We start from the raw sequence: 19723 nt of genomic DNA on the forward strand, positions 1-19723 counted from the left end.
GTAAGTTGGGTAGCTTCTCAGCCATCTGCCAATAGCGTCCCTTGTATGAAATCAACTGGGCAAACCAACTGAGGAAGCATGTACCAGAAATTAAAAGACCCATTGTCCGCAGAAGCCCGCGAAGCAGTGAAAAATCCGCGATATATATTTAAATATGCTTACATATAAAATCCGCGATGGAGTGAAGCCGCGAAAGGCGAAGCGCGATATAGCGAGGGATCACTGTATAGTGCAATTTAAACATTAGCGCGTAATTTGTATTTTTTAGTCGAGCTCAGGTTGTTGATTACATTTTAAAACACCTTTAAAGATACCAGAAAAATAATTCAGAGCAAACATAATGAATAAGCTAGTAAGTAAGTAAGTGAAAATGGTAAAATAAAGTGATATAGAAAGGATGCAGATTGAAGAACTGTTCAGAAACGGGGGTGCACTTTTAAAATGAGAGAGAAAAAAAAAAAAGACATTAAGAAACAATTAAGAAGCTCAAAGGCCTTAGCTTTGTCCAACTTTCCTGTTAAATGCTTTGGGATGTTTTTGGTTTTAAGGTGCTCCTGGCTAAAACTGAATTAGGTTGGGGTGGTATACACTCCGATATACTGTAGGTTGACATACAGCCTTACCAGGCGCATACAAGTTTTTGTGTATTAACTTCTGAAAATCAATCAGTGCATTCCTGTATAACTTTAAAAAGACGATTCTTTCTTTAAATGTTGACTACTAAAGTACAGAGGGAAAACAAATAAGGACAGGTCTCATGCAGAAAAATATTAAAAGTGAGAAGATTGAATTTTCCTTTTCTAAAACTATTGTTCTCCAATAGAAAGTGGCACATGTAACAAATTGACAAACTTTACACAAAAAACAGAAACTTCATCAACACAAAAAAGAGGTTTATGTGTTTTACATATATGATACCCCAAAAACCTCTTGATATCTATCTATCTATCTATCTATCTATAAAAAGCAGTCCAATCAAAAATCAACAAGCAGAACAATATGCTTAACATGTATACAAAAAGGGGAAGGATCTTATTGATTCAACCTATTTATTAACTCGCCGGAATGGAAACTCCTCCCTCTTCCACCAAAATTCAGCTAACTACTGGGCTCACCACCTATGGGAGGGGCCAAGGAGGTCGGGTGCAGTGTGAGTTGGGTGGTGGCCGAAGGCGGGGACCTTGGCGGTCCGATCCTCGGCTACAGAAGCTGGCTCTTGGGACGTGGAATGTCACCTCTCTGAAGGGGAAGGAGCCTGAGCTAGTGTGCGAAGTTGAGAGGTTCCGGCTAGATATAGTCGGACTCACCTCGACGCACAGCTTGGACTCTGGAACCAATCTCCTTGAGAGGGGCTGGACTCTGTACCACTCTGGAGTTGCCCCCGGTGAGAGGCGCCGAGCGGGTGTGGGTATACTTATTGCCCCCCGACTTGGAGCCTGTACATTGGGGTTTACCCCGGTGGACGAGAGGGTAGCCTCCCTTCGCCTTCGGGTGGGGGGACGGGTCCTAACTGTTGTTTGTGCGTATGCACCGAACAGCAGTTCGGAGTACCCACCCTTTTTGGAGTCCCTGGAGGGGGTGCTAGAGGGCATACCTTCTGGGGACTCCCTCATTCTGCTGGGAGACTTCAATGCTCACGTGGGCAATGACAGTGAGACCTGGAAGGGCGTGATTGGGAGGAATGGCCCCCCCGATCTAAACCCGAGCGGTGTTTTGTTATTGGACTTCTGTGTTCATCACGGATTGTCCATAACGAACACCATGTTCAAGCATAGGGGTGTTCATATGTGCACTTGGCACCAGGACACCCTAGGCCTGAGTTCGATGATCGACTTTGTGGTCGTGTCGTCTGACTTGCGGCCACATGTCTTGGACACTCGGGTGAAGAGAGGGGCGGAGCTGTCAACTGATCACCACCTGGTGGTGAGTTGGCTTCGATGGTGGGGGAGGATGCCGGTCAGGCGTGGTAGGCCCAAACGTGTTGTGAGGGTCTGCTGGGAACGTCTGGCAGAGCCCCCTGTCAGAAGTAGCTTCAACTCCCACCTCCGGCAGAACTTCGACCATGTCCCGAGGGAGGTGGGGGACATCGAGTCCGAATGGGCCATGTTCCGTGCCTCTATTGTTGAGGCGGCTGACCGGAGCTGTGGCCGTAAGGTGGTCGGTGCCTGTCGTGGCGGCAATCCCTGAACCCGTTGGTGGACACCGGTGGTGAAGGATGCCGTCAAGCTGAAGAAGGAGTCCTACAGGACCCTTTTGTCCTGTGGGACCCTGGAGGCAGCTGATAGGTACTGGCAGGCCAAGCGGAATGCGGCTTTGGTGGTTGCTGAGGCAAAAACTCGGGCATGGGAGGAGTTTGGGGAGGCCATGGAGAACGACTTTCGGACGGCTTCGAGGAGATTCTGGTCCACCATCCGGCGTCTCAGGAAGGGGAAGCAGTGCAGTGTCAACACTGTATATGGTGGGGATGGTGCGCTGCTGACCTCGACTCGGGACGTTGTGGGTCGGTGGGGGGAGTACTTCGAAGACCTCCTCAATCCCATTAACATGCCTTCCAATGAGGAAGCAGAGCCTGGGGACTCAGAGGTGGGCTCCCCCATCTCTGGGACTGAGGTCACCGAGGTGGTCAAAAAACTCCTTGGTGGCAGGGCCCCGGGGGTGGATGAGATACGCCCAGAGTTCCTCAAGGCTCTGGATGTTGTAGGACTGTCTTGGTTGACACGCCTCTGCAACATCGCATGGACATCAGGGACAGTGCCTCTGGATTGGCAGACTGGGGTGGTGGTCCCCCTCTTTAAGAAGGGGGACCGGAGGGTGTGTTCCAACTACAGAGGGATCACACTCCTCAGCCTCCCTGGAAAAGTTTATTCAGGGGTCCTGGAGAGGAGGGTCTGTCGGATAGTCGAGCCTCGGATTCAGGAGGAACAGTGTGGTTTTCGTCCTGGTCGCGGAACAGTGGACCAGCTCTATACCCTTAGCAGGGTCCTGGAGGGTGCATGGGAGTTTGCCCAACCAGTCTACATGTGTTTTGTGGACTTGGAAAAGGCATTCGACCGTGTCCCTCGGGGAATCCTGTGGGGGGTACTCCGAGAGTATGGGGTACCGGCCCCCCTGATAAGGGCTGTTCGGTCCCTGTACGATCGGTGCCAGAGCTTGGTCCGCATTGCCGGCAGTAAGTCGAACCCGTTTCCAGTGAGAGTTGGACTCCGCCAGGGCTGCCCTTTGTCACCGATTCTGTTCATAACTTTTATGGACAGAATTTCTAGGCGCAGCCAGGGCGTTGAGGGGGTCCGGTTTGGTGTGCTCAGGATTGGGTCACTGCTTTTTGCAGATGATGTTGTCCTGTTTGCTTCATCAGGCCGTGATCTTCAGCTCTCTCTGGATCGGTTCGCAGCCGAGTGTGAAGCGGCTGGAATGAGAATCAGCACCTCCAAATCCGAGACCATGGTCCTCAGCCGGAAAAGGGTGGAGTGCCCTCTCAGGGTTGGTAGCGAGATCCTGCTTCAAGTGGAGGAGTTCAAGTATCTCGGGATCTTGTTCACGAGTGAGGGAAGAATGGAGCGTGAGATCGACAGGCGGATCGGTGCGGCATCCGCAGTAATGCGGGCGCTGCATCGGTCTGTCGTGGTGAAAAAGGAGCTGAGCCGCAAGGCGAAGCTCTCAATTTACCAGTCAATCTATGTTCCTACCCTCACCTATGGTCATGAACTATGGGTAGTGACCGAAAGAACGAGATCGCGAATACAAGCGGCTGAAATGAGTTTCCTCCGCAGGGTGTCTGGGCTCTCCCTTAAAGATAGGGTGAGAAGCTCAGTCATCCGGGAGGGGCTCAGAGTAGAGCCGCTGCTCCTCCGCATCGAGAGGAGTCAGATGAGGTGGCTCGGGCATCTGATCAGGATGCCTCCTGGACGCCTCCCTGGTGAGGTGTTCCGGGCACGTCCAACCGGGAGGAGGCCCCGGGGAAGACCCAGGACACGCTGGAGGGACTATGTCTCTCGACTGGCCTGGGAACGCCTTGGGATTCTCCCGGAAGAGCTAGAAGAAGTGGCCGGGGAGAGGGAAGTCTGGGCATCTCTGCTCAAGCTGCTGCCCCCGCGACCCGACCTCGGATAAGCGGGAGACAATGGATGGATGGATACTACAATATTTCGATAAAGTGTTTGTAATATTGTTTAATATGATTATGTCATATGATCATAATTATTTATTAGGATGTTAACTAGATGGCTGCCTCAGTGAAGGATTACAATCACATTATAGATACTCAGGAAGCTTTGTCTGATACCTTTTTAAATTATATATGATTCACTATCTGCAAAATATACTAAAATAACTTGTGTTAAAGAAACATTCAATTATTTCAGAGTCCTCAGTTAATTACTGATATGAAAATGTACCAGTTTATACATACAGTAAAGCAAGGAAGTGAAGACATGAGAGACTTTACCTAACCTCCTACAAGCCAAAATTATTTCCAGCTGTTTGAGAGCCATTTTCTGGGTTCAGCTGGGTTGGATTAAGCCCAAATAATATTCCCAAGTAATACATACTATATTTACACAATTTCTACATATAAAAATACATTTGCTGAATAAGTTTGGATTAGTAATGTTAAGTTTCAAAAGACAACGGTTCTTCTTTGTTTCATTAGTAACAAGCTTTTTTTTTTTTTAAAATACCTTTTCCTCTTTGCACTGCCAGCATCTGAAGTAGCTGAAGAAAGCATGCTGTCCCCATCTTCTGCTTCATCCCTCCTTAAGAGCTCCTTCTTCTTCAGCTATGAATACAGCATTTGTGAATAACATTTAATACTATTTTTCACTACCTGCTTAAATCATCAAGACTATTTTGTTAATTAAAAAGACAGAATACGTAACCTAAAATCACTTACTCATTTATAGGCGTGGACGATTGAGAGAAATGGAAACAACTGATGTCTGCAAGTCTTTCATTTATTATAGAATAGAAAAAAAATCAATACTCCAAGCAATGACGCCTCACTATACTTTAATGGAAGAGCCATATCTAAAAATAAATGTCTTCTTGGCAGAATACATTAAGCATCCACATGCAAGGGATTTTCTAAAGACAAAAATGAATCTAGCCATTTAATGTTACAAATTCCACTACTTTGTTTGCAATGTACATTGATATCTGACTGGAGCACTCACCTGAAACAACTTCTCTGATTTCTTTCAATTCCTGGCTGAGTTGAAGGCGAAGGGTGACATTATAACAGGTTTAATAATTATTTTTTAATTCTTTACATTTACACAGCGCTTTTCTCACTACTCAAAGCGCTCTCCACAGAGGGAGGACCCGAGAAGCGAACCCACAATCTCCTTACTGTGAGGTACTGTGAGGTTTAGACGCAAATGCATTATCACACTAGATATAAAACACTTTTTTATGTCTACATAATCTCATTTCATTTTATTTTCCTTGTGAGGGCCTTGGGGACAAGTCAGAAGCAGGTCAGTCCAGACTTTCCTGTCCCCAGCAAAAGATTCCAGCTCTTCCTGGGGAATTCCCAGGCACTGTGAAACTATCCAAGAGATATAATCTCACATGTCAATCCTAAGTCTGCTGCAGGGTCTCTGCACAGTATGATGGGCATCCTTACAACATGGCCAAACTATCATAGCTGGATCCTCTTGATCCTATGGAGCCGCAACTCTACTCTGACGCTCTCCTAAACCATTGAGCTTCTCACACTATCACAAGGTGTCAGCCCAGTCACCCTGCAAACAAACCTAATATTTGGCACTTGTAGTCATGATCTCATTCTTTCAGCCAATACCCAAAACACATGACCAGAGATGAGGACAAGGATGTACACAACCAGAAAATATCAAACTTTACCCTCTGTCCTTAGTAATATCCAACTATGTCATTTATAAATCTGTTTCTTTGTGTTCAGGGTCATGGGGAATCCAAGCAAATCATAGCAGCAATAGAAGTAAAACGGGAACCAATCCATTAAGGGATACCAGTTCATCACAAGGAATGTTCATGTACACTTCTCCCATTGGAAGAAACCAGGCACTAACCTGTAAAGGAATCCTGGAAGAACATACAAATAATATACCGTAACAATGACACACAGTCTGATAAATCTCTTACCTGCATTAAATGCAGTAACTTCATGACGCGCTTGTAAATTGCCGAATTGGGAACATTGTAGCGCTTGGCATTTTCAAACATCAGCATGAGGTCAGATTCAATCTGCTCCATATTCTCATATTCATTGTTCTTCATCTTGTTTCTATCAGGCCAGGAAAGAAGTGAAAAATTCTTGAAGGAAAAAAAGCAATATTTTCTTTATTGCTATTGATTTTATAACATTTTACTCTGATAGCTGGATTTCTTCTGGTTTTCCGAGTGTTCAAACACATATGTATGTGATTTAAAGGAGGATCATTTTAATTTGAAGTTAAGGGTAAAGTTTCTTGATAAACATTCATTTTCATATATTCTTTACATTTAAAACAAATGCACTTTTTATTGCCAATAATTTGTTATAGAATTGCTTCAACATACAGTACTCAAAGGTACTTGGTAGACTCCTTATTTTTCTCCATACCTAGAGTGAAACAACAGCATGTTTCGCCTCCCTCAATCAATCTGAATGCTTTATTCACAGACACATCTGTAATAGAATTGTCCTATTGTGCCCAATTATTCCCCACAGGTGTACCTTTGATGGCTCATTTGTAACTGCCAATGAATTTTCATGACCGATTTCTTTGTTGTCTCAAGAAATTTATTATCAGCCCATTGTTTAAAATGCACATCACAGCATGGCACCATTTTAAGAGCTACAAACATGCTGTTCCCAAGCACCGCAGGAACAATTCAAACATTTTAAACTGGCCACAGCATAACATGCTGACGTTTCCTGTTAATTTAATTTAATTTTAAATGTTTTTGAGCTACTGTTATACACAGTCACTAGAAGAATAACTGGAGCAAAATGCAAAATGAAGGACACATACATGCAGAGAGAAGGAGAACAGTCTGGAACGGATTTTAATTAATAAAGTTAAGATCACACAGAGCATTTTCCCTGTTCATGATTTGTTTGAAATATCTGAAACACTATTAAAAGAAACAGACAAGTTAAATATATTTTACCGTATCTGCTGCAGGGAGATTGGGTGTTTGATTTGCTGATAATAATCTGGGTACTCTTTCTTAGAAGGCAGTTGCAAAAAAGGTTCCGCAATCAGCTGTCCCTGGCTGTTGCGTCCTCCCCTGACAGCCTCATAAAGCTGGAAGATGGGATTTGTAATATCCATGTTGGAACTGATACTCTCAGCCTCCGATTCTCCCTCATCATATCGAACAGCTCCTTTGGGGGGGGTGTAAAGGTGGTTGTTGGGGTGGGGGAAGAAAAAAAATTATTTTAGTGTTAATTAAACTGCTACAATATTTTGTATGGTAGAAAATAAATGCAACATTTAGTAAATAGGAAAGGAGGATAAAAATTAAAGTTCTACAGATTTAACACAAAAATATAATTACAAAAAATAATATCTATGTATGCACCTATCTACAGTATAACTAAATAACTGATTGCAACATTTTTTCCATGCTTGCAGGCATACCATATATTAAGCTTATAGATTTTAACAATATGTCATGTTCCTGTCTGAAAAATGCACAATTTGGATAAGAAAAATGTCTTCAATAAAAAGCAATGTTCAACAACTAAATTATCTACATTTTCACAAAACTAATGCCAACACGGTAGAATGGGGACTTCCAGGGTTTGACATGGTGCGTATATTTGTCAACTATTGACTTATTGATACATAACATACAAAGCAAGCAGTAAGTAACAGACAATACATCATAGGTATTCTCTGCTCTAAATTGTAGGAATTTGTAAGTCTTGTTAACAAAACACTTTGTTTAGTCTTAATGTTGTGTTACACAAGAACGGAAATCAAAAATTGTGAATGTGTGGAACATCAAAGGGCATGAGGAAGATGAATGCCGATTTAACAGAAAGACTCATTATTGAGATGGTAGTTGTTGTGCTGAAGAGAATGACAAAAACTAAGGTAGTTTGGGCATATGGATTGAAAGGCAGGAGAGAAGCACCATGATGTAGGTTGAGAGGACAAAAGCCAGAGAGAGGAAGGAATAGTTGTGTTAGTGGTGACCTTGCTTATATAGAGTGCTCATCAACTTCTAACCAAAGGTTACTATAGCCAGCATTAAAGCAAATCGACAAATGGCTAAACAAAATGAATTAAGACAAGTTTGAGAAAGTTAATTCAGCTCAATCAGACACAAGGCAGGAACTAGACCTGAACAAGGAGCTGGTCCAAATCGGAATCCATTCACTCACACACACACACACACACACACATATATATCCGTACCGGGTAAATTTGTAATTGTCAGATAACCCAATCTACTCTCTTTGGAGATGTTGGGAGGAAAATCTATGCAAACTCCATATGGACAGTGACTGTGCATCACTCTGGACCAAGAACATAGCAATAAACTGAATACAACATAATGCAGAAACGTGGCCCACAGATAAATGGCAAACTGGAATGTGGAAAATAATTTGTTAATTTTGGTAAGTTATGGCATTAAACTGTCTGTTCTCATACACTGCCTTACTATTAAAGTAAATGTTAAATAACATTAGTTTGTTTAAAAAAAAAAAAAAATTCTGTAGCATGCAGTTGAAGATCCCATTTTCTTTCAAAGTTAAAATATATTTATTTCATTTTCCTAAAAATACATAATTAAATGCGTAGGATTTTTAAGTTTTGATGCAGAAACAGAAAAAGTGAGTTAGTTTTTAACCTAATTAAAATGTTTCAACCTATTTTAAAGAACGGGCAGATGTGTGTCTTTGGAGAAACAGAAACCAATCATTCATTTTCTGAAACTGTAGAGAGCAATAACCAGTGTTCACAGTTACCCAAACCTTAGATGCGACACCAGTCCAGTTTACAGCACACTAATGTAAAAACATTCAGGAGAAATTTACAGTTCTCACTAAAAACAGATAGTTGAGACATAATTTGGCTACCTAGAACCATGGTAAAGACGTATAAATGTTCAGAAAGCCTGTTACTACAGGAATCGATTTGTCTTACCAGCTAGAAGGGCATCTTCATCACTCTCCGAGCAGTACTGTAATGTCATAGGTATGGATGGCTGTCGATCAGCTTGCGTAGATCTTCTGTTTCTACCAAAAAGAGTAGGTTAGAAATTCGTGCCATAGAGAAAATGACTTTTTCAGAAATTTATTAAATGATAACATTTTATCAGAGATTTTGTTCTGTAACAAATATGTGAGTAGAACAATAGAATACTCTGCATTAAAAAAGCAAACATAATCACTCATTTATATACATTTGACAAAGTTTGATAGATAGATGATAGATAGATAGATGATAGATAGATGATAGATACTTTATTAATCCCAATGGGAAATACTTGTGTGTCTTCATTAAGTGTCTTTCTATGAAGATTTATCTGAATTTTAAAAAGCACAATATATAAGATATGCTGCATATTTAAAGGAATGCTCCACCAAAAACGTTTTTTATGCTACCTACCTTGTGCTTTTTGTAGTAATGGTAGAGAAAACTGTTAAATAGAATACTCAAAGCAACACACAAAAGTGAAGTGCATTAAAACAAATTTGGGATGTTGAACTTAACTAATTTGTTAGACAAGAGCCCCATCTTAACTTTATTCTAGCAAACAAATACATGTGTTTTAGACATTCTGGGAATGCATTTGGACAACTGTCATGTGGATTATGTGACTTATAAGATTTTTCTTGATGGACCTTTGAATATTGCTTGCTGTTGTTCAGCAATGGCCCCTACTGGTCTCCACTGAATTAGCAACTTTGTTATATTTGATCTCCATGAAATTACTTTTTTTCCTCAGGCATTAATACAAACCCTACAGGATAAGTAACAGATGAAACGTTTTTTTGGGGGTGGAGGGTTCCTTAAAATGCAAAAACATTCTTTGTTGGATACATGTATTATTCTTTTACTCATAACAGTAAATTGACTCAGCATAAAAGTAGACTATACCTGATTCGAAGACTGGACTTCATTGGCTCAGCATGTTCGATATCAGTTTTCTTCTGTATGAATAGCTTTTTAATGGTGTTTGCATCCTTTCAAAGAAATATAAATGCAATTATAAAACAAAGCACCTAACACATGAAGAATAAACACTCAGATTAAAAAAATAAAATAAAAACCAAAATCATCTTTACTTGCCATACCTTAAATACTTGAGATCCTGGTTCATTGTAAGTTTTAGCATTTTTTGTTAACAGATCTATATCCTTGGCCATCGCATTGACACTCTTATATGCACCATTCTTAAAAAAATAAATAAATAAAAAATTATTGTGTACTCACAATCTGACACAATTAATGATGGCATAAACGAAAACAAACCGAATGCAAAAACTAGGTTGCAAAATTAATTTCATTTATAGCGTATAGCAATACACTTCTTTCCTTAATAAAAAAAAATCCAAGCTAAAAAGCACTTTTAACTTATTAAAGCAAAATTTTGAAACAACCCTTTAAAATCTATTTAACTGTTTAAAATTGTGGCCACAAATTGGGAGTAGAAAGACCAACATACCTGAATCCTTTGTGCAATTGTTTTGAGATCAATTGGTTCCTTAATTATTGCATAATAATCAGGGTAATGCTGTATAAAAACAAAAGGACTGATGTTAACACTTATTTGAGAATGTAACCAATTGGAATTTTGTTTGTCAAATGATTTTCTTCCCATACAAAGCCACTGCATTATTATTTAAACTAAACATTGTTTGGTAGTCTTCAATATTTCCATATTTTATAATGTAGTGACAATCCAATAATGGATATAATGGAGTCCGTCTATGATCCGTGACAGACGTTTTGAGGTAAGGTTACTAATGATGGTGCTGGAGAGTTACCACGTGTTGCATGTTAATTAGCATATGCAAATATGAATTCCCCTGCACTTTCTACATTTCACAATAATTACTCCAAAAACAATGTAAACTATAAAATGAGGTAAATATATCTATAGTAATTTATAAATAAAGACATCCGGGGAATCACAGTACTTACTTTTAAGATAAGTTTAACGGCTTTCCTCAGTCAGGCTTTTTTAAATTTCTCTTGAAAAGAATAAACAAAATATCCCACAGACTACATCTAAAGACTCATGCAAATACTGGACTGAAATAATCAGACAAAATGTTTTTCGACTCCACAGTGCATTGGTGTTTATTAAAAAATGCTTTCTGCACTTAAGACTTATGGCATATATTTGTGTGAGGAATGTAGGATTGTTACATTCCATTCATTTCTTTTCCAATTTAACATTCAAGTATTCTCAATTTGTAAAGGATATTTTGCATTAACTACTGCACATGTAAAGACTCCTGTTTTCTTACCACTTTAGATGGTAGCTTCTGGAATAGTTCACTAATTAGTCTTCCCGAAGGCTCGCTTGCTGTGACTATGGCTTCAAGCAGTTGCTCTAATACTTCCTTCAAGCAGCTTCCTGAATTCTAAGAATAATAATGCAATAGTTAGAGGGGATGTTCAAACCAAAAAATATTGTATGAGCAACAAGGTGTTTTAACATTAATAAAGGAAAAAAGGGCAGGGAAGATGCTCATTTCATGCAAAGTAACAAAGTCTTAAAGAATGATGTTAAGGCTACAGCAACATACTTAGAAAGGTGATGAAGTAAAGCAATTTACTCACCTCATCCTCTGTTGATGTCCCGGGGTTCTCAGTTCCACCATCTCCTTCCTCATCGTCTTCATAATCTCCTCTCTGCACAAACTCATTTTTCATCCGTAAATATAGATCCCAGAGTTTGCAAGCAGATTTGTATTCCTGACTATCAGACTAAAAACAAAGAGGTAAATCTGTAGCTAAACATAAGAGAGGAGGGAAAACAAAGCTTTTGAAACGAGGGTTTCACAATTATAAGTCTTTGTAGTAAGTAAAGATGCACTGGACCAATAAGAGGCTTATTTTAAAATAAGTGGCAAAACACCAGGTTGTGCATTTTTAAATACACAATCAATCACATGGATTAAAACATGCGATTTTAGATAACATTGAAAAAAAAAAAAAAAAAAAAAAAAGGGAATTAAGGGTTCTTATTCTTGACAGAGTATTTAGGAAAAAGTGGAAATAGGGACAGGGTAATTCATATTATTTTTTAAACACTATCATATTGCACATTCCAACTTTTAGACTATAGAAATATTGTCTAGAAAACTTTGCAAGTGGCTCCAGCAGTATATGTCTGGGAAAGTTATCTATACTGTATAACATTTTCCATATCAAATGTAACAACTACCCTTGAGTCTCGATGCACATCAAGGATGACTCTTTTGAGCATACAGTAAAATTTCATCGCCCTACTCAAACAGGTGGCAAGACAAACATTTTTTGTAGCTTCTGCTACCAGTGTGATTCCTTTCGTTAGGGTAACCATACACATATTAAAAAAGAGCAGTGAATCAGACTGTAGAATGAAAAAACAACACATAATTTTCCAATACAATCTTCTCTATACCAGTGGAACAAATTATCAACCCAAGATTCAAGGGCCATTATTTTTAAACAAAACAAACCAAAAAAACAACCTAAAAGATGCAGCTGCAGATTAGAAAACAAGCAATCGTAACGAAACAGTGCACAACACAGAGTATCTGGCCAAAGATGACCCATAAACAAGGCGCCATAACCAACAACCATCAATAATGCACTTGCACTGCTGAAAGATTTTAAGGGATATTCAACGTGGCTATCTTACTGAAGCTCTTGTATTAATGGTCATTTCTGTAATCAACAAACAGAGAATTTGGATGTAGTTTGCATTCGATAAACCAAACGATAAAGATACTGGCATTTAAAGGACATGGGAAATTAAAATAAATTAATACTATAAACCCACAAATACTAAATGATCAAGCATAGACAATGAAAGTTGGGATGAACAAAAGCTTTGCAGATGTTTCCAACAGCTGCAATGCTTGTGAGCATTTTATTTTGGTCGGCAGGTTCCTCAGCTCAGGACTGTATAGGAAATATATATTCTAAACATGCTGCAGTGGCAAATAGAGCACACAGTGTTTTAATAAATAAAAACAACTTCAAAGTAAATGGGACATCACAAATTAATTAAATATTTGGCATAAAAATTTAATTTAGCCGTTTAATGCATTCGTGTCACTTGTTAAACAATATCTGTTTACTGGGTTCTTGACAAAGCATACACCAAAAAGAATGACAGCTTTCACACATATTTTTGGACCCACTTTGCTTTGTGTTATTCAGTTACTCGTGCAAATACTTTGTGAAAAGTTACCAAAAGACTTATTATATAAAACAAATTAAAAACAATTTTCTCACCTTATAGTAAGTTTTGGCATTATTAAACATTAACTGTATATCACTGGTTAGCTGGTCAACATCATCATATTCTTCCATTTTCAGTTTTTGTTGTATTTTCATTAGGTCAATAGGATGTGTGATAATATCATAGTAGTCTGGCTGATTTCTAATAAATAAAATAAAATTCCGTTTTACTCAAAAAATATGAAGTACACTTTAAAAACCATAGGACTTAATATATTTTTCATACCAGATATGCTATAAATGTTGCTATGCTTGTTCCACTGACTATATGACATGCTGTACGCCGCAACACGTGCAATTTGTGGTGAATTTCAGAAGATAAACAGATAACAGAATGGTTTATTACACAAAAAATACTAAAGATAAGCTGTTAATGTAACAAATGGGAAAAGGCTACCCAGTAGGACCAAAGAAAATGTTTGTTCTCCAGAACTACTTACAGAAGACACCAAATTGCATTAACATACAAATCCATTGTGGAGAAGCTTGATTTTGAGTTCCTTTAACCATTTTTGTGTTTATCTAGAAATATGTTTTGGATCATTGTTCTACTGGGAGATCCAACAACCACCAGTTTTAGTTTCTTGACAGAGGTTAAATGGCAGGAAGGTTTTTTTTTTTTGGCATGCTTCCCAAACAATCTGTTGGCGTATAGGTGGCAGCTGATGGCAGTTTTGGAGACATGGTGATCCCAAGATGATACCTTTCTGTATTTGTCCAACAGTGACCCTTAGAGATTTGTTTTACCTCTCTTATCGTTCTCCCTACTGTGTATTGGCGAAAAATATATTTGGGTGCTCTTCCAGACAAGCTGGTAAAGATCCAGTCGATTTCACCTTATTAATCTTTGTTCTATCTATAGATATGGGCATTTTCAGGCATGTAGGAATTTTGTATAGCTAGTCCCTCATTTATGAATATCAAAAGACACTTTCTTTCATTTGGGCCCTGTGCCACTGCAGATGTATACCCCAGTAACACAGGAAGTCATAGATTACTGCTTGAAACTTCCTACACACTCTGATCAACTTATAAAAATAAGATAATGATGGAAAAATGCTTGGGTTACATTTTTTTCATTAAAATTTCTAGGGGTGCCAGTAATTTTGGCATATGTGGTTCTGTTAAAAATAATTATTTCTTGATAAAGGATTTATTGTTTCTCATAAATAAATTTACTATTTTACTAATTAAAGGTTATATTTCTCTTAGTTTTTCCAGTGGGAGATTAAGGCAATTCAACAAAAGGTGAATTTTTTTTAACCCTTTTTACTCAACTTTCTGACTGAAGCCATTAATGTTGCAGGGGACTATGCATACAGATACACAAATATATATATTACATATACACATAGTACATTTAGTTATCTACAGACGTCTTGTCTTTTGAATGTTCATGTTCTCCGTTTGCTATGTTTACAATTTATATTGTATTGCTCTTAAACTCTGCTTGGGCTTTAACTATTCTTGGAAGAAATGCTCCAACACTCTCATGATCAGTGACTCGGGTCATGAGTAAATAAGTACAAATCAATAACAAAATTAATATAAGGTCTTCCAAAATTAGTACATTTTTTTACCATACCCCCAGAAAAGCCTTCAAAGAGACCTTCTCAGCACCTCAACAACTGTCATATTTATTCATTTTTGTTTGAAAATATGTAAGTTTTAAGTTATTATTTGGAATTAATGTAGATTAACAAGTATAATGCGTTCTCTCTCTTTAATAAGAAATGCTTATCAAATGCAAACTAAGGACAGGTAAGCTACAAAGATTATATATATATATATATATATATATATATATATATAGTGGCGGATGGCCAGAGTCCATACAAGGCTGGGATGTCCCTTCGCTGTATGTTGACGGGGAGCAGCCATGGGCTGTGCAATACCTAAGTGGAAAATTCTTGAATGGCCAAGTCAGTCACCTGATCTTAACCCAATTGAGCAGGCATTTCACTTGTTGAAGACTAAACTTCAGACAGGAAGGCCCACAAACAAACAGCAACTGAAAGCCGTTGCAGTAAAGGCCTGGCAGAGCAATAAAAAGGAGGAAACCCAGCATCTGGTGATGTCCAGGAGTTCAAGACTTCAGGCTGTCATTACCAGCAAAGGGTTTTCAACCAAGTATTAGAAACGAACATTTGATTTCCAGTTATTTCATTTGTCCAATTACTTTTGAGCCCCTGAAATGAAGGGATTGTGTTCAAAAAATGTTTTAGTTGCCTCACATTTTTATGCAATCGTTTTGTTCATCTCACTGAATTAAAGCTGAAAGTCTGCACTTCAACTGCATCGGAGTTGTTTCATTTAAAATTCATTGTGGTAATGTACAGAACCAAAATTAGAAAAAAGTTGTCTCTGTCCAAATATTTATGGACCTGTATATATACATACACACACACACACATTTACTTATTCTCATAAATACATGGCATTCTAAAAACACAAAAAAAAAGGTTCTACAATTTTGATTTACATGCAGCCTAGGTTAACGAATCAGAACCAAATTAAAACAGTGTAAGTGAAATAATCATACCTTCTTTTTGGTGCACGAAGGAACAATTCACCAAGCTGCCTTCCATGATCATCTTTGTAATCTCTAATAGCATTGAATAGTTCATGACAAACTGCAATCTGGAAAAAGCAATAGCAGACCTACTGTAGACGTCATAACTAATAAAACTGTTTAACATAAAAATGACTAACTAGAGAGAATATATAAAACAGCAATTCACATCCAAAAAGTCTTACTGAGTTATTGCATCATTTAATAACTACACAATTAAACCAGACCTTTTCTTCATAAGCACTATAGCATATATTTGCACCCAAATGTATAATTAAAAGTTTCTATGTGCTTTTCCACTCCAAGGTAACGATTCAAGATCTGAGTTCTAATTATACTTTACCTTGAAAACAGATAAATACCTATATATTCTGTCCAAACAGAAAAGATGAAGAATATGTTATTAGACACTGTTCACTGCCTTTTGTTAGTTCTGTTCCTGTTCATAAATTCAACTGAGGTCCAGGTGTGACGAGTATGAAACACCATGTCATCCCTCATTATTTTGAAACCACCTTGCACAAAAGACCTGTTTAAACAATATACAAAAACTTAACTTGCTCAAAAGATGAAAGTCTAAATTCTGTATTAAGTACTCATATTTCCACATTAGGTTCTCATTTAATGCATGAAAGAGCCATGACTTCCAAGAAAAGGGCCATCGTGGTAAATCTGGTGTATTTAATATACAAAACTGCTAAATTTTTGTTAAGATGCACCATGTTTTGTTGTTCTTTTTTCCCATAAACACAGCAGCAATTTTTCCGAAGAGACATTGTAAAGCATTTTGTTCTGCAGACTGATAGTTAAGAAACAAAGCCTAATAAAGCTCTATTAATCCTAAAGGGATTAAGAATGGAAAAGACCACAGCATTTTATTGTACCTAAACACTCAATAGTTACTAATATGCGTCTGCAAATTATCAACTTCATGTCTTTGCCGTTTTTGTCATCAAAAATTATGCAATCTCTAAACTGTTTTTTTTGTTTGTCATTTTAGATCACACAACTTTCTTCCGTCTCATTGTTTTGAAAATACAATATACAATTTATTTTTGTATGCCCCAAAAATCACACAAGAACCCCCCCCCCCCAAAAAAAACATCAGTGGGACAAAATTAGAAGAAACCTTTGGAAAGGCAGCTCAAAAAGAGACCCCTTTTCAGGTAGGTTGGGCATGCAGTGGGGTTCAAAAGAAAAAAAGGGGGTAATTACAATATTATATACAGAGCAGCACACAAGTAATCCTCAATACAGTATAATAGTGCAATAGAAATATCCCCCCCATGGTTTTGATCTTGATAGTTGTTAATTTCTATTGAAAAAAATAAACAATGTAAACAAAAAAAAAACCCTCATTTTAGACACAGCAAGCATGTGGGACTGGTCATTATAAAGCAGATGCTTATTATACAGTAGAGCTTACAAATTAATGAAGAGACTGAAGAAAAGTGCTGTCGCCGAGAATCCACAAATACTACAAATATTTCTCAAAAAATGTCTGTCTCAAAATGCTAGTTTTGAATGTTAGAGAGACATATATAGACACACGCATGCATTAATTAATTAAGCTTGGAATAATTTGCAGGCACAGATTATCCATTGTTTAACTGTCTCAGTTTGACAGGCCCTAATTTATGACAGTCTAACCTTCAAGTGGAATAACACCAAAAATAACTGTCATGATATATACACTGCAGACCTTCATGCTAACAATACAAAGACGCTCCCATTCTGAACCTTAAAAAAAGGGAACAATCAGTTGTCAGCTCTAGTCCTGCTATAACAACCTTAACAGTCTAGTACTTTTTCAAACCTCACAATATGCATGTTTATCAGCACAGATACACATAAAGCCTGAGAGATTAATGAAAGACAATGTGATAATGTTTTCAGCTAAATCAAGGTAGCCTAGTGCGTTAGGTCGTTTGAAGAGTAGGACTGACAACCAATTAAACAGTTAAAACAATGCTTTACATAAATACATACACATACATGAATGTACATGTATATTTAGTTAAAAATTTTAAACTATGAAATGCGAGACACACCTTTTTCTGTTCGCTGTGCTCATTGTCTCTTTGTAAAGGTGGAACAATAGTTGGAAATCCACTTACTGGATCTACAGTTGGTAAATTGGAGGTGCGTCGCCTTTTTCTGCCGCTCACAGGGGTGGAGGTCGAAGTCTGTCCATCATCAAAATCCCCCCCACTTACACTACTGGAAGGGGAAGTTGCCCTTCTCCTTTTCGACCCCATAGAAGCAACACCTTTGGATTGATGCACAATATTAAACATTACAAACTAATACAGGCGTTAGGCATTACACTGTCTGTAGTCTTCACTATTAAAATATAGTTTTCAAATAACTGTCATAAAGTGGTACCCAATACTAATGCATTTAACAATACACTTCACATTTTAAATTAACACCACCACCGAATGACACAAAATGTACCCCATTAAATTTGTCTACAGAATTAAAAAAAAAAAAACTTTCTTGAAATGTGGTCTGCTTATTCCCCACTTTGCACTTAGAGTAAATGCATATACTGTATATAAATATAAAAAAGACATATACTTAGGATTGTAATATGACACACAGAATTAGACCAGGGACATAAATCACGGATTATACTTTTACATTGGCAAAGGAATCGACCAGGAAACACAAAAGACTGCTGATGCTGAAAAGCATGTCTGGCCTTTTCTGCGCCGTTTGGGTTTTACATCCATAAACCTCAACATATCAGAGCAGTACTGAAAATGGAATGAAGTAACAAGACAGGATGATGGCGTTTTACTCAAAATGCTTTGCTGACAATGATGTACAACTGAGTGGGATACTTCCATTATTGCTTTTAGTGGAACTGTGCCACAAACAACTGTTTGGGTGAATTGTACTTAATCATCGTTCAAGCAGGGGTTCTCTGTCTTAGGCACCTTGTTTCAACTGCAGTTTACATTTCAGCTAAGTGCCACCTCTATCTGGACTTCTAAAACAAACCTTTACTTCTCAGTTAGTGAAATGGGTATCATTCTGAGTGATGCAGAAGACTGCAAGACTGAAAACCAGCCATTTGACCAGAGCATCTGACTTATCACTACAGACTTAGAAAAGGCAGAGTCACTATATATGCTGTAGGTTTATTTCTATTACTTACACATTTGTGTTATATAACTAAGTACAGATTAATTCTTATCTACTATTTTTGTAGGTAATTCATTCTCATCTACTTCTAATTTGTTTGGTTTTTTCTTGCAACTTTTTCTTTGACATTTCGTAAAGCACTTTGACCTACACTCTTTGTATGAAATTGTACTAGAGAAATAAATGTAGTTTCACCACACTCAGACCTGATGGATGCCCCTGTGGATCCAGGTTATCGTCTCAAACACTGTACCAGTGAATCATTTTACTTGTAGTTGATATCACTGTTTAAGTAGTTGGTCTTTTTTATTCTTTTAATCAGCATTCAGGAAAGAACCGTAGTGTTAAGAGTTGCATTAACAAAAAAAATGTGTATTTTTGCCAGAGTGCTTAAATATCTCATTAATTTACTATTAAGTAGTGATGCACGCAGACCTTCAGTTTTGCAACGACCATCCCATTATAAAAGGCTAGGTATAAACAAAGTAAACTCTCTGCTCATTGTTTAAAAATGTAAGAACTTACACTCGATTCTGAATTCCAAACCGTATGTACTGTGCTT

At 38.1% G+C, this 19723-nt stretch overlaps 1 protein-coding gene across 1 annotated transcript in view; it reads right to left on the minus strand.

Annotated features, from left to right (window-relative positions):
- Positions 1-19723, minus strand: part of pbrm1 (polybromo 1) — a 56181-nt gene that overhangs the window by 34314 nt on the left and 2144 nt on the right. The window contains 12 exon segments of the mRNA XM_028825169.2: positions 4677-4774; positions 6121-6262; positions 7132-7348; positions 9120-9211; positions 10077-10162; positions 10274-10372; positions 10645-10713; positions 11453-11569; positions 11769-11915; positions 13434-13581; positions 15982-16079; positions 18129-18280. Of these exon segments, the coding sequence (XP_028681002.1) occupies positions 4677-4774; positions 6121-6262; positions 7132-7348; positions 9120-9211; positions 10077-10162; positions 10274-10372; positions 10645-10713; positions 11453-11569; positions 11769-11915; positions 13434-13581; positions 15982-16079; positions 18129-18269 (1454 nt within the window). The 5' untranslated portion in view covers positions 18270-18280.

This window comes from Erpetoichthys calabaricus, chromosome 18, assembly GCF_900747795.2.
Source record: "Erpetoichthys calabaricus chromosome 18, fErpCal1.3, whole genome shotgun sequence".
Classification (NCBI taxonomy): Eukaryota; Metazoa; Chordata; class Cladistia; order Polypteriformes; family Polypteridae; genus Erpetoichthys; species Erpetoichthys calabaricus.